Here is a 14,064-nt window from a genome sequence, read left to right as displayed (position 1 = left end):
AAGGTAGAGAATAAATTAAGGGGCTAACGATAATGAAGGTAAATACCATATCAGAACATAAGTTCCGGCTACCTCCGGGTAGTTAATATAGCAAGTACTTGTACCTGAGGTGAGGATGAAAATCATGCTACAAATCTGGCTGCCTAGCGGCAAGTCAAAACAACCGACTGACAGACTGTACCCCCGTTGTTTTGACTTGCCGTAAACTCCGAACTCATTAAATGCTCCACTTACATCTTTAGTTTACTCGACTGACTCTAAAGAATGCAATTATCTTGGACTTTCTTTATCATTGGTCAAGTGAACAGATTATGCAAATCAAATCCCACGACACCGAAACCTTAGAAGACCAGCAGCCTGTGTTGACAATTGAATATGGGAGTACGTACCGCCGAGAATCATTCCCCAAATTCATGACGCTCTGTTTCGTCAATAATGGCGAACCCCCACCCTGTAGTACGGATCAAGCGACCTCGCCCGTGACGACTTCTCGTGCCAGGGCATCGACCAGCAAGCAACCAAAAAATAAAGAAAAAAAAAAAACCCAAAGCCTTATCTCTCTAAGCAGGAAAAAGAAGTGCATGATGGTACATTGATCGTGGAGTAGACAATGATCATCTTTCATCTCGCCACACGCCAGTCTCGAGCTTGTCGTGACGAGGACCCGAACCCGAGGACAAGGAAACCGACTTCCCTTGTGAACAGTAAGGACAATGCACTCGGTAATGCAGGCTAAGTTATGCGATTTCTTGCACCAGCAACTACGGCATTCCAGGTCCACTCCTCCCGGAGAAGTCCCTGTCATGGAACTCGAGATTCTCGTGAGAACGATTGGGAAGATAGTAATGTCGCCCACCTAATAGTTTATTCAGCGAAGTCAAGCCCAGTTTCTCGAAATCTGAGTAAAAGACCCATCTGCTATCAAAAAGGCTTTGGTCTTTTCCTCCATTCTTCGTGCTCAGCGAGGGAATTTATTCTTCTTCTACTGCTTCTTCCGAGCCATACCTAATACTCATGCTTTAGGCAGAAGATATGTTATTTTAGTACGGCCACAGGAGTGGCCTCGTGATTCTTGGCCAGATCAGAGAAAATGGCACAACTTGCTTGACGCACTAACCAATCTCACATGTCACACATACAAATGCACTGTCTCTTCACACCCTTTTTTACTTTCAAGGACACTTCATCTTCCTAGCACTTTCCGATCTCCCTCCAAGATGGATTCTTCAACCAATCACTCGAAAATATTGTCGGTTTTGCTCCTTTTCTCAGTACTGATCATTGTCGAATCATGTCACCCTGTGGACCGAGAAGCGCTGCTTCGCTTCAAGTCCGGGATCACGTCGGACCCTTCCAACCTCCTCCAGTCGTGGGGCCCGTCGTCCGACTGCTGCGCCACCTGGGCCGGCGTCACGTGCGACCCTTCCACCGGCCGGGTCGTGAACGTCTCGCGCCCGGGCCTGTCCACGGGCGATGACTTCCCGGTGGACACCTACATGTCCGGCTCGCTGTCCCCGTACCTGGGGAACTTGACCTCCCTCCAGCTTCTCGACCTCAGCAGTGTCAAGGACTTGCGAGGCCCAATCCCGCCCGAGCTCGGGAGGCTGTCGCGCCTCACCATCCTGTTCCTCGACTCGAACAAGCTCACGGGGCCGATCCCAGGGACTTTCCGGCACCTTTACAGGCTGAACAAGCTGTATTTGAGCAATAACCATATTTCAGGATCCGTTCCTCCATCTGTTTTTGGATCATTGAGGTCACTCGTCGAATTAGGCCTATCGGGAAACAGATTGTCTGGGAAAATCCCGTCTTCCATCGGGAAAATGGGAATGCTGATCAAGCTAGATCTTCATGAGAACAGATTCTCTGGCGGTATCCCTTCTGAGATTGGCAACCTCAAGAATCTCAAGTATATGGACTTGTCTGAAAACCGATTAACTGGGCGTATTCCTTATTCTATCGGCAAGCTTTCATCGCTGGTATTGTTTTACCTTAACCAGAACAAGATTCGCGGAAGCATCCCGTCTTCCATTTCCGGACTCGGATCTTTAGTGTTCTGCCAGTTTTCAGAAAACAAGTTGACAGGAAGAATACCGGCTTCCATTGGCAACCTTACCAACATTCAACGGCTGATCCTAGAGAACAACATGCTCGGTGGCAACCTGCCTCACACGATCGGCCATCTCACAACCCTCACCGACATTCTCTTCTCAAACAACCATTTCGTGGGACGAATACCATCGAGCTTCGGGAACCTGCAGAGCCTCCAGATCCTTGATCTATCAAGAAATCAAATCTCTGGTCCGATCCCGACCGAGCTATCGAAATTGAAGAACCTGCAGAGCTTAGACCTTTCTTACAATCCACTAAGATTAGCGACCTTACCGAGATGGCTTCAAGAAATGAGGCTCTTCATTCTGCGTCTGGCAAAGACTGGGATCGAGGGGCCGCTTCCGAGGTGGTTATCATCCTCGTCTCTGTCCACGCTGGATTTATCAAGCAACGCATTGACCGGGAAGCTGCCCCGATGGGTCGGAAACATGAGCAACCTTTCTTTTCTCAACTTATCAAACAATGGCTTCCAGTCACCGATTCCAAGCGAGTTCAAGAATCTCTCCCTCCTAATGGACCTCGATCTCCATTCAAACAGGTTCACCGGCCGCCTTAACTCTGTGTTCTTGAAACGCATCCAGGACCCTCTTGGGCGCTTCAACTCCATCAATCTCTCAAACAACATGTTCCGAGGCCCCATCGATGATAATGTCGGAGAGATGGAGGCGATGACCTCCATCACATCGTTGATTTTGTCCAACAACGTACTCGGAGGATCTATACCGAAGTCAATGGGGAAATTGATCCAGATACAGACACTGGAGCTTGTGAATGACGGGATATCGGGCAAAATACCAGAGGAACTTGGCAATGCCACCGCACTGGGGACGGTTCGGCTTTCGCGGAATAAGTTGAGGGGTGGGATCCCGAAAGAGTTGCTGAACTTGAAGGGACTTCAGGAGTTCGACGTTTCGCACAATTTGTTAAGTGGGAGAATTCCTCCTCATAAGGCCAACATTCCCGCATCCGCTTTTTCAGGAAATCCAGGACTCTGCGGTGCCCCTCTTCCTCCTTGTAAGCATCGATAGTTCATCTATAGCAGCGGCTCTTTTCCTCGCTCTTTCAATAACGACGGTCCAAGGGAAGCTCATAGGAAAAGGTTCCACACCAACTGCATTAGAAGAGCTTCAGTGAAATACGCGAGTATGTAATAATTGATGAAAAGAGCCGTAGCTTTTCCTTTTTCCTTTGGTGTCCCAAGATTGTATCAGTTCATTCTTTTGCATAATAATACCAGAGCTTGCAGATAATGCTTTCACCGCGGTAATTCGTATTGATGCCAATACAGGCAAAGCGTCGACATTTTTCACATCTCAACAAACTGAGCACAGTGGCCTCTACATTGTACCGAAAGATTAACTGTAGTAGCTTGAGGGGTTACGGCCGACCCGTTTTTCTCTTGATTTTATTTGCGTTCTAATGTCAATGGCTCAGGAAACGTGCCTGCATGCGCAGCTCATATCAGAGTTACATCACATGTTACCACTCCAAAAATGCTTGTACCTTTCTGCATTGTTCTTCTAGCGAACCCTGTCATTTAGCTGGTTGTCTTCCTGCTGAGGCAGAACGGAAGAGAATAGAATACAATCAAAAGGCCTTGAATTTCCAAATTGCCAGCTTAGTCACTCAACAATCCACTTGTAGTAAATCTTAAACAGAATGAAAAGCAGTAACGTAGATCTTTTGGTTTTTTTATTTTAATTTCTCAGGATGCTTCTGGAGATTGAATCCAAAGCACTTCCTTACACGAGCAAAACATACGCCAGAAGCTCTTCCCACCATCCCATACATTATTCCTCCGAGGAGTCTTAATTTTAAAATGAAGAAGAAGAAAAATTGAAAGAAAGGCTGATTCGACATGCCGAATGATGATCGTCGCTTCGCGATGGAGCGAAAACGTGATCACGGGTTGTGCAAACGACATATTTATTGCAAAAGAGGTCAAAAGACAAAGCGTGCTTCGCTTTACTCTTGTTCCAACTCTCTTCATGAGAACTTGTTATAACAAAATAATTTTAAATCCCTACCTTTTCTAACCAGCACCAGTGGTCTAGTGGTAGAATAGTACCCTGCCACGGTACAGACCCGGGTTCGATTCCCGGCTGGTGCATCCTAATTTTTTTTTCCCTCCCTTTTTCCAACATATTATACATTTTTGTGTTTTGCTTAAACTATTAAGAAAAATCAAACTATAATATTTTCTTGAAGTCTATTTTGGCTTGCTTGCTTTACATGCTTGTTCCCCAATGATTTTTCTTCTTTTCTCAAAGTAAATGTGAACATGTATTACTTTTTGCATTTTCTTCCCTCCCTTTTTCCAACATATTATACATTTTTGTGTTTTTCCTAAACTATTTAAAAAAACCAAAATATAATATTTTCTTGAAGTCTATCACGGCTTGCTTGCTTTACATGCTTGTTCCCTAGTAATTTTTCTTCTTTTCTCAAAGTAAATGTGAACATGTATTAATGTTTGCATTTTCAAATGAATGTTACGATGAATATTTTGTGCATAAAGTATTCCCCGGTCGATGTGTGTCTTATAATATCAATGTGCATATCAACAAATTCTAGTAATACTAATTAATGAGAGAATGGCACTTGAACATTAAAAAATAATTCATGAACACAATTGAACCAATAAAAAAATTCCAAGAAGACATGAAGGGGCAGATAAATGCTCATGAATTTAATTATACCAAAAGATTTGTTCATTAGAAGTCCTAAAACTTATTGCAAAAGTGCAATCAATCTTAAAACTTGTAAAGAATGTAATCAAGTCCTAAAATTTATCAAATTTGTGCAATCAAATATTTTTGTTAACACCATCAATTTGACTAACGAAAAATCCGAACGTGGAATTTTTAAATTAATTATTATTTCCTACATGGCATATTTTATTAATTTTATTCAATTCTTATTTAAATTAGATTAAAAACTTAAAAAAATAAATATTATTAGAAAAAGAAAATTGAAGAAAAAAAAGGGAGGGGATGGAAGGCTCACCAGTGGAGCTGCAAAAGGGACAACAACCTTCGCCGATCCTGGGTGAGGGTGGTCGGCCCTTGCCCGACCAGGGCAAGGGCTTGCAACCAACCTCGCCAATCCCAAGCGAGGGCCAATGAGGCTTTACTTAAGGCAAAATGACTTTATTGCATCTTTTAAAAGTTTTAGAATATAATTATACTTTCGCAATAATTTTTAGGATTTTTTAGGATTTTTCATGTTTGAGAGAGGGAGAGTGTACAAAGATCGTTAATTGTCTTTATTTTCTCAATTAAAAACCTCAGCATTGAAAATGGCTTGTTGACTCTTACCAACCCATTTTTCAACATTCAAAAATTCCTCAGTTTAAAAATCGAAAAAACAAGACAAAAACAAAGCATTCCTCGAGAAAAATAAAAGGTTCCAAAAAGACAAACGCCACACGTGGAGAGCAGCAACCAATCACGACACGACACGTGAACAGACAGCTGTTGGCGGCTATGTTGACTTTTTCGGAGCCGGCTCTTCCGAAGACTCGACTTGGGTTTGTCCGTTTCAAAAGCCGTCAACTATTAGAATACGAGAAGCCTAGTCACCTCCTCTTAGATTTTGTAGTCTTCTAGTCTCTTCTAAAATTCGTAATAAATACGAAATATATGGACGAACCTATAAAATCATTTTTACTCAAATAAAAAAACAATGTCACATATAAAAATACGTATAAAAGGGTTGAATATTATAATTACATATTTGGTCAATATGCATAGATAATTTCAGTTTACTCCATCATGACAATACACAATACGAGAAAAGAATATAGATTTTAACAAGTAAGATTGCTTTTTGACAACCCACTATCCTTCATTCAATTTTTTTTTTTTTATGTCAAACCTCAAAAGTATAAGGCTTCCATTTCTTGATCGAGGGCACGAGCGGTTTATCTTCGACCAAACTGAGCAGACAAAATCAACATGATGCACAAAATCCGTTTGGAGTATCACCAAATCGCAACACTGAATTAAAAGAAAAAAAGAAATAGATAGGGCATGCCAACCCGGCTTAGGTACAGGGCCACTTCTCACGGTTCCCACCATCAAACGTCATATTTCCATTATGTAAATGTAACAATGGGAACATACAATACAAGACTGCGCAATCAAACGATTAGCTCCATAAAATAGTTTAATATTACGAGTGGGAACTCTCTATAACCTAAGTTAAATAGGTAATAAGAACTTCTCTAAGTATCTTTCATTAGTGACGGAACATGGCAGGAGGACCTATTCTCTTTTTGTCGCGCATGCGTAAGCGATAACGCACGAAACGTGTGAGTAAAATCTTAGAATAAGTTCGAGTAATCGCTAAGTCGAATGATGTCTCTTCTTGTTGGAGGGAGAAAGAGAGAGGGACGAGTGAATCATTGGAGTCGGAACATTTGGCGACAGAAAAGCTGCCTTTAACTTCGGCCTGCATTGCTTCTTCTTTTTTCACTGACTTTGCTTCGAAAGGGAGTGCGTTGTGCTATGCCCTTATTGTTTTACCATATGTGCCTAACTCTTGATAAGCGCCTGCAAAAGTTTGAAGCATGGAGGATGCTGAAGGAGGAGAGGGTGTTAGATTGGGCAATTCTTGAATCTTATTAAAAGTGTGTTTTGATTTTTAATTTACTGATTTTTAAGTAAAGGTTTATCATGAAAAAACCCGAACTTGTGCATTTATACTTGTAACAAATTCGACATTCAGTAGTTTCCGTAAAACTAGATTAATATTACAAAAAATCATAAACTGGCAAATCTATGATAAATAAAGGGTAAAAATCAAACTAGTATATCCGTCAACTGGTACATGCCATCTAATTTAATAGTTTAATAATAAAATTTAATAGAAACTAATGAAGACTAAATTTTTCACAAATGTACCAATTTGAGATTTTTTATAGTATCGACCCTTAAGTAAATGACGTCGTTACAGTGCATAATTCTTCCAATTTGAATGTGTCTCGAAACATGGTATTTTCACTTGTAGATAACTTGACTAGTGTTTTGAGAGCACTTGTGAATGGGGTCTTATTAGTGATGCATTTAGGAGAAAGTGCTCATGTTCTTTTTCGACTTTTGCGAAAGTTAAAAAAAAAAAAAAGAAGGTGCGTTGATGAGTGTTTTTGAGCTCTCGTTAATTACACTTAATGAGGAAATATTTTCGTTCTCAAATGCACACGGGTTGCGCCTAACCCTAGAAAAAAGTGTGTTCGAAATGTTTTTCTAAGGTGCTTAGGCTTCTGACCCAAAAAAGAGTTGCTTAGACACTTTAAAAAATAAAATAAAAACCCTTTGGAGGTTTCTATTTTCCTTTCCCGGGCGGCTTTTGATGTCCAAATTTACCAAGCCAATGGCAGTTAGATTTTTTATTTCTGTCTTTTCTCGCTATGATAAAGTCAAATAATTCAGTAAAGGGCATTTATACTGTAGACATTTATTTTGCCAGCAGGCTAGCACGAGGTCGGAATTAGAAGTTTACAAACGCAACTAGCGTAAGGGTTTTCAAAGATGAGAGAATAGGTGCGATATATTAAAAGCCTGAACAACGGCTGTCTTCCCACTTGGTGGGGTCCCAAACGAAATTAATCTGAGCCGATTTTTAATGGTAGTAATTAAATTAAGAGGGAAAAGAAAAGTAAAATAGTATATTATGAGCAACTATTACCATCCGAAAGACTATTTCCATCTTCTTATTAACTTATAACACTTCTTTTCATGTTGAATTGACTATATTATTCTTTGTGGATCTCACTCTTAATTTAAGATTATTTCTTACCTTTTTTTCTTCATTTTCTTTTGTTTCAATTTTTCTAGAGAGAAATTACCCATACTTCTCTCCAACAGACGGTACTTGAATCCTGGGGTCATCCTCTCCCGGTCCTATCAGGTGACTTGGATCATTTTTGCTGGCGAGAAAGCTCTTGGCGTGGAACTCCATCAGGAAGAAGAGATTGCGGGTCCATTGGCACTCCTTTGTGGGACAATGCCATAGTGCTCGCTATCAGCTTAATCTTTAGCTCATTGCCAAGCGCAGGCTTCCAACGCAGCCCCTCCTTTTGTTCTATGGTAGAATTGGAAGTGCTACCTATGCGTTTTGTAAGAGTATGCCCGACTCTATTGATCACTTGTTTTTTTTTATTGGTGTGTCACGGCTGGTGTTGCTTTCTTTTGGGCTTCCAAATGCAATTTGCCTTGGCGCAACAGAACTTGGAGGAAGAACCTCCGTTGGGCCGCTACCTATTTGATGGGTAAAGATTTCTACGAGTGCATTGCCCGTTTTTCCTTTGGCACGCTTTGTCATATCATTTAGAAAAACAAGAATAACATCATCTTTAGAGACCAACCCCTGACGGTCCCAGCCATGAAGAACCACCTCTTCAAAATGGTTCGAGATAAGGCTATCACCTTTAGGAACATCAAAGATAATTTCAAAAACAGAAAGTTGTAGAGAAGTTGGGGCCTAGATCCGATTATTTTCACTAGGGACCCGTAGGTAGTTCGTTCCAACGGTGACCTCTTCCATGCCTATGGCGCTTTTGTAGCCAGTTGACCATGCCGTGCTTCTTTTTGGCTAGGTGTTGTAGTGTTTGTGCCGCGTTTTGCGGCTTTTTCATCTCGTCACCCTTCCACTCCTTTTTGTTCCTGCATTTGAAGTGTACGTTTCTGGTGACAAGATTTTTTGTACATTTGGCCTTCCCTCAATATATCTCTTACCTTAACAAAAAAAAAAATATATTTTTTTAAAAATGTGGGGACCTATTATTGAATTAAAATTATTTCTTGTATACTGTTCTTCTTTTTATTTTTTTTTTCCAAAAAAAAAAAATCATTTGGTATATAGCTACTAATTATTTGACAAAAAATTTAATTATTTTGTTAATGAGTTGTATATTTCTTTTCTTTTTTACACGGAAACTATTATTTAAAAATAGCCTAAGCACAGTTTAGTGTAAAAAGGACCATCAACCAATTTTAGTATGCACTCTTTTTTTAATTATAAATTTTGCATGCATCATTATGTTATAGACAGTGTATATTTAATTGCTCAACTTTCATTTTATTTAGTGAATCCAATTGTCAAACTCTTAATTATTTATTGTATGATGCATTAGATATTTGGAATGACCCTAATACGTTTTACTATTTATAGCAACAAACTTCAAGAGGATTATCAATCAAATGAGATCTAGTCTTTGTTCTCTAACTTGCAATAGAAATATTATGTTGATCACGATAACTACTTCCCTTATCGCAACAAAAAATAACATACTTATCTCTATTTCACCTTTTCATAAAGACAACATAACCTTGACAAGAAGATGCATCCATACACTACTCAAAAGATCCTTTGATCCTTGAAAAATTACTTGGTAAAGTTTCAAATGAATTCGTAGACACTATTAATAGCTATTCTCATTGCGCAATTTCATCATCAATAGAAACATTTGAGCAAAAATAATATTGTCTTCCACATGCACTGCAAAAAACAATGCATTGAAAGATGAGTAACCACAATATTGAAGTTGAAATTTACAATCATGAGGATCATTTGGTAAATAAAGTAACAATTTATGAAGATAACTAACAAGGCTGTCTATTTAGAAATAAATCAAGGTTACTAACATTCGAATAATGCCTATCTATTTAGAAAAAAAAAAAAAAAGCAGGTTTTTCTTTTTAGTTGATATAAAAATAATTTCCAATTTATCTGTAGATTTCAATCAAATACTGGAAAAATAATTTCATTTTCTTGGAAAATTACTTATTGGAAGACATTTTCTAAAATACAAACTTTTTTGCGAAACAAACATAACCTTAATGAGTGAGTACTCATCTACATTCTCACGAGTTATAGGCTATTTGGACCTCACATGCAAAATCAATTGGTAGTTTTAAAGATTGGAAATAACTCACTTGATATTTTTCTGTGAAAAATGATAATGTTCATGGGGCGGGTCTCTTTGGTCAGATCATAATTATAATAGCCGAAACAATGCTTTTATCTTCAAAACTTATATCTTTAATAAGCGGGCTAACGATATATACAACAAAATTTGGTATCGCCTTTTACATGAAAAGCCAAGCCTTACGAGTGAAAATAGAAGATCCGAACATGGCTATATATCGAACAATCGATGGCAGATTCGATAATAATAGGAAGGATAACAAGAGTAACGGACAATAAGAGATAGTGTTTAGGATTCATTTATTTGGGAGATACCATACATTTTTTAAGCTCTCATCATAACCGTTCGAGGATAACTTCGAAACAAAGAAAAGAAAGAAGCGATTGACAGAAGGTTTCATCACGAAAGATGGCTTAAATGTTCTGAATCAATAAATTTTAGGCAGGGACTTTCAAAAACTGAACAGATTCAGCGGGAAAGATATGCACTAAACTAAGCAAATCAGCGGCGAAGAATGCGGTATTTTCGTGGGGAAAATTACTTAAAAGGAGTCAAAAGCGATGGCCCCAAAAAATTTTCCGAAAGAAGAAAAGTAAAAGGAGCTGTAGAGGAAAAAACCGATAAAGGGTGGCTGAGTCCCTTGGGATATTCAACATGATTTTGTTGTGATGTGATTCCTTGTCCCAAACTTTCAAAATCAAAAACTTTGACGAAGACGAGCTCCGTTTATTTAAAAAAAATGAATGTATTAAAATATAAACTTTTAAAAATAATTGTTTATATTATTAAAAATAACTAATAAATGAAAAGCATTTTTATTATTTATAATAGTGAAAATAATTTACATCCATTCATTTTTATAAGAGATACAATTAATTATTTTTAGGAAAATTGATTCAAATTACTCATTCTTGGTGGAGAACGGAATGAGAAAATCCATTAATTATATGGACAAGGTCAACAAGGACTAGATGTTTTATAAATACGTGGCTTTTTTATCATTTACATGTCATGCATGCAAAGGGTTGAATATAAATATATGGGAAAATCAATAGATGACATATAAGAGGGCATCATATGTTTTAATTTATTCACGAGGTGTGCTTTCGTCGACTTTTCATTTTAATTTTATTTAATAACGGATCACCCGAGAACCTTTCAAATAAAACTGCATAAAATATTTTAAGACTCAAAAAATATTTCTGTTGAATTTTCAAATTTTACAGAGAGGTAAATGCAAATAAAAGTAAAAATATGCCCAAACAAGTATTTATTCACTGAAGTCCATAATTTTCCCAAATGCATAAATCCAATAATTCGTCGTGTAATAAAAGGCGAATCATATTAAACTCATTAATATAAAATGTAAAAACGCGTAAAAATAAACATCAAAATCTTCTTCCTTCTTTTCGGCTTGATAAATTACATAAATTAGGGTCTGCCCCCTATGGAAAACAAGCCAAATTTATCTCTCTTTCCGCCAAGGTAGAGTCATTTCTAGGAATCTTTCCACAACGAATTTTCCGATTTGAAAGCAGCCCAACCCAACCCCTCTTTTTTCAAATATTCAAATACTTTCGAATTCAAAAGAGAACAGAAAAGAAAAGAAAAAGGACAGGAAAAAGGAAAAAAAAAAAAAAAAAAGAAGAGGAAAAGAGGCGAGGGGGCGAACCTCGTAATTTCAGAAAGAAGATCCTCAGCAAGTACTCGAGGAAGGAGGCCCGTTATCGGACGATCCAACGTATGAACGTACGAATACAGCCAGGATACGAAGTGCGACCAGGAGAGAGAGAGAGAGAGAGAGAGAGGGTTGAAAAAGTAAAAAGAATCGAGAGGAAATTATTTGAGTCTGCACGGACCCCCCCCTTTTATTCATCCCCTCCTTCCAATCAATGCTCCACCCAACCCACCTCCCTTCTCTCTCCTCCTCCCTTCCCTTATCTTCGTCCTTTTCTTCTTCTTCTTCCTCGTTCAGGGTAACCCAGAAGAGAAAGAATCGATTTTGACGGCTCCTCCCCTGTTCTCCCGAGTCTCTCAATTTGCATGCGTGCGTGCGTGCGGAAGCCGAGGGAAAGTTTCGGTTTTTGGCCGGTTCTGAATTGTGGGTCTTGCGTGTAATCCACGTTGAAACGGAAATGGAGTGCGTCGAGGCCGCTCTGAAGATGAGTTTCAGGAGGGAAATGGCCGCGAGGCCGTTCGTTCGGGACGAGACGGTCTGGCCTGCGGCCAGTAATTCTCTGAACGCGTCGTCTTCCGACGACTTTCTCGTGGACGAACTCCTCGACTTCTCCAACGACGAAGGCTTTGTCCAAGCGCATGAAAAAGAAGAAGGAGAAGAGCGAAACCCAAAAGAAGGAGGAGGAGAAGGAGAAGGAGAAGGAGGAGAAAGAGCAGCGGCGAAATTAATTTCCTCTGCTTCCTGCTCAGCTGAAGAGAGATTTTCAGCCAAAACAGAGGATTTTGGGCCTTTGCCCGCCAGTGAACTCAGCGTTCCGGTATCAATCGCAATTCTCTGTCATTGACCAAAAATGTTTTTAATTTTCCTCATTTTTTCCGTTTCTTTTGCTTGGATTTTTCTTCGTTTTCCCCTGAAGTGATGCATGGTGAATGAGCCAAAGTCGCAATTTTTTTTTCTCGCAGGACGATGATTTGGCGGACCTTGAATGGCTGTCCCATTTCGTAGACGATTCCTTCTCCGAATTCTCCTCTCCTCTTCCCGCCGTCTTCCCGGCGGAGAAGCCTCGGAATCCGCAAAGTCACCAGAACCGGTCCGGACCGGAGGCTCCGGCCATGGGCAAGCCTCATTTCGCGACTCCTGCTCAGGCCAAATCCCGGAGGAGCAAGCGCGCGAGGACCGGCGGCCGGGTCTGGTCCCTCGGGTCGCCGTCCCTGACCGACGCCTCCTCGAGCAGCTGCTCGTCCTCGTCGAGCTCCAATTCGCCGGCGAGTAACTGGCTCGCCTGCACGACCCCCCCGGCCCGGAAGAGCTCGGAGCCGCCCGAGAACATAGCCTACTCGGACCGGAAGCCGCCGGTGAAGAAGCAGAAGAGGCCGGACCAGCCGGCGCCGGGCGCCGCCCAGCCGCCGGCGCGGCGGTGCAGCCACTGCGGCGTGCAGAAGACCCCGCAGTGGAGGGCCGGCCCGCTCGGCGCGAAGACGCTCTGCAACGCCTGCGGGGTCCGGTTCAAGTCGGGCCGGCTGTTCCCCGAGTACCGGCCGGCCTGCAGCCCGACCTTCTCGAGCGAGATGCACTCGAACCACCACCGGAAAGTGGTGGAGATGCGGCGGAAGAAGGAGGTGCCGGGTCAATCCGGGTCCGCCCAGGCCGTCCCCAGCTTTTGAGAATTCCCCTTTTGACGGGGCGCGAGTCAATAGTTGAGAAGAACCGGACCGGTTCGGTCCGCTAGGTCCCCGCCAGAGAGAGTTAGGTCCCTTAGCATTTACCTAGAAAAACATTCATTTCAGTGGACGAATGCGTTAGATTAGGTCTAGGCAATGAAGGGAGGGTGATTCATTAGTGTACCTTTTTCTTCTTTCACAGATTTTCAGATTAACAAGTTTTTAATTCGATTTGTCCCTTTTTTCCGCCCATCAATTTGAATTTTGTCCTTTATTGCCCTCGTGTCCTCAGAAACTAATTAGTAAGCTTGCATATCTATCTATAACCATAGGTGACATTATTTGACTTCTTGGTTACACCGATAGCATTGAACACTAACTCAAGTTGAGTAAACAACACGCCCAGTTCGTTGTGCTTACGACTCGGCAGTGCTTACGACTCGGGAATCGACGGGTTCGTTGTGCTTACGACTCAGAAGTGCTTACGACTTGGGAATCAATGGGTGCGTTACGCCAAGTGTGTCTCTTCACTTACATTGGAGAGCTTGGAGAGCTTATGGAGGAGCACCCATATTGCAAAATTTGCAAAATTGGGGAGTGGGGAGTGATGTTTACTATGCGTGGAGATGAATCGATTGGCGATCGGCATGGAAATGAGGAGGGGGGGTTGAGTGTCGCAGGTG

At 41.0% G+C, this 14,064-nt stretch overlaps 2 protein-coding genes and 1 non-coding gene across 3 annotated transcripts; all 3 read left to right on the top strand.

The window, feature by feature from the left end:
• Window positions 1-915: 915 nt before the first annotated feature.
• On the top strand, window positions 916-3,375 carry LOC104419680 (probable leucine-rich repeat receptor-like protein kinase At1g35710). The gene has a single exon (XM_010031417.3). The coding sequence runs from the start codon at window positions 1,218-1,220 to the stop codon at window positions 3,138-3,140; it is 1,923 nt and encodes a 640-aa protein (XP_010029719.2). The 5' UTR covers window positions 916-1,217; the 3' UTR covers window positions 3,141-3,375.
• A 776-nt stretch (window positions 3,376-4,151) lies between these two features.
• Window positions 4,152-4,222, top strand: TRNAG-GCC. Its single transcript has one exon. It is a non-coding gene; the product is annotated as a tRNA-Gly (tRNA).
• Window positions 4,223-11,906: 7,684 nt separating this feature from the next.
• LOC104419679 (GATA transcription factor 5) lies at window positions 11,907-13,654 on the top strand. The gene is made up of 2 exons (XM_010031414.3): window positions 11,907-12,537; window positions 12,683-13,654. The coding sequence occupies exons 1-2, from the start codon at window positions 12,178-12,180 to the stop codon at window positions 13,382-13,384; spliced, it is 1,062 nt and encodes a 353-aa protein (XP_010029716.2). The 5' UTR covers window positions 11,907-12,177; the 3' UTR covers window positions 13,385-13,654.
• Window positions 13,655-14,064: the final 410 nt, after the last annotated feature.

The sequence above is a fragment of the Eucalyptus grandis genome, chromosome 9, assembly GCF_016545825.1.
Source record: "Eucalyptus grandis isolate ANBG69807.140 chromosome 9, ASM1654582v1, whole genome shotgun sequence".
Taxonomy (NCBI): domain Eukaryota; kingdom Viridiplantae; phylum Streptophyta; class Magnoliopsida; order Myrtales; family Myrtaceae; genus Eucalyptus; species Eucalyptus grandis.
The sequence above is the reverse complement of the archived record's forward strand: the minus strand, read 5'-3'. Positions and strand labels throughout refer to the sequence as shown.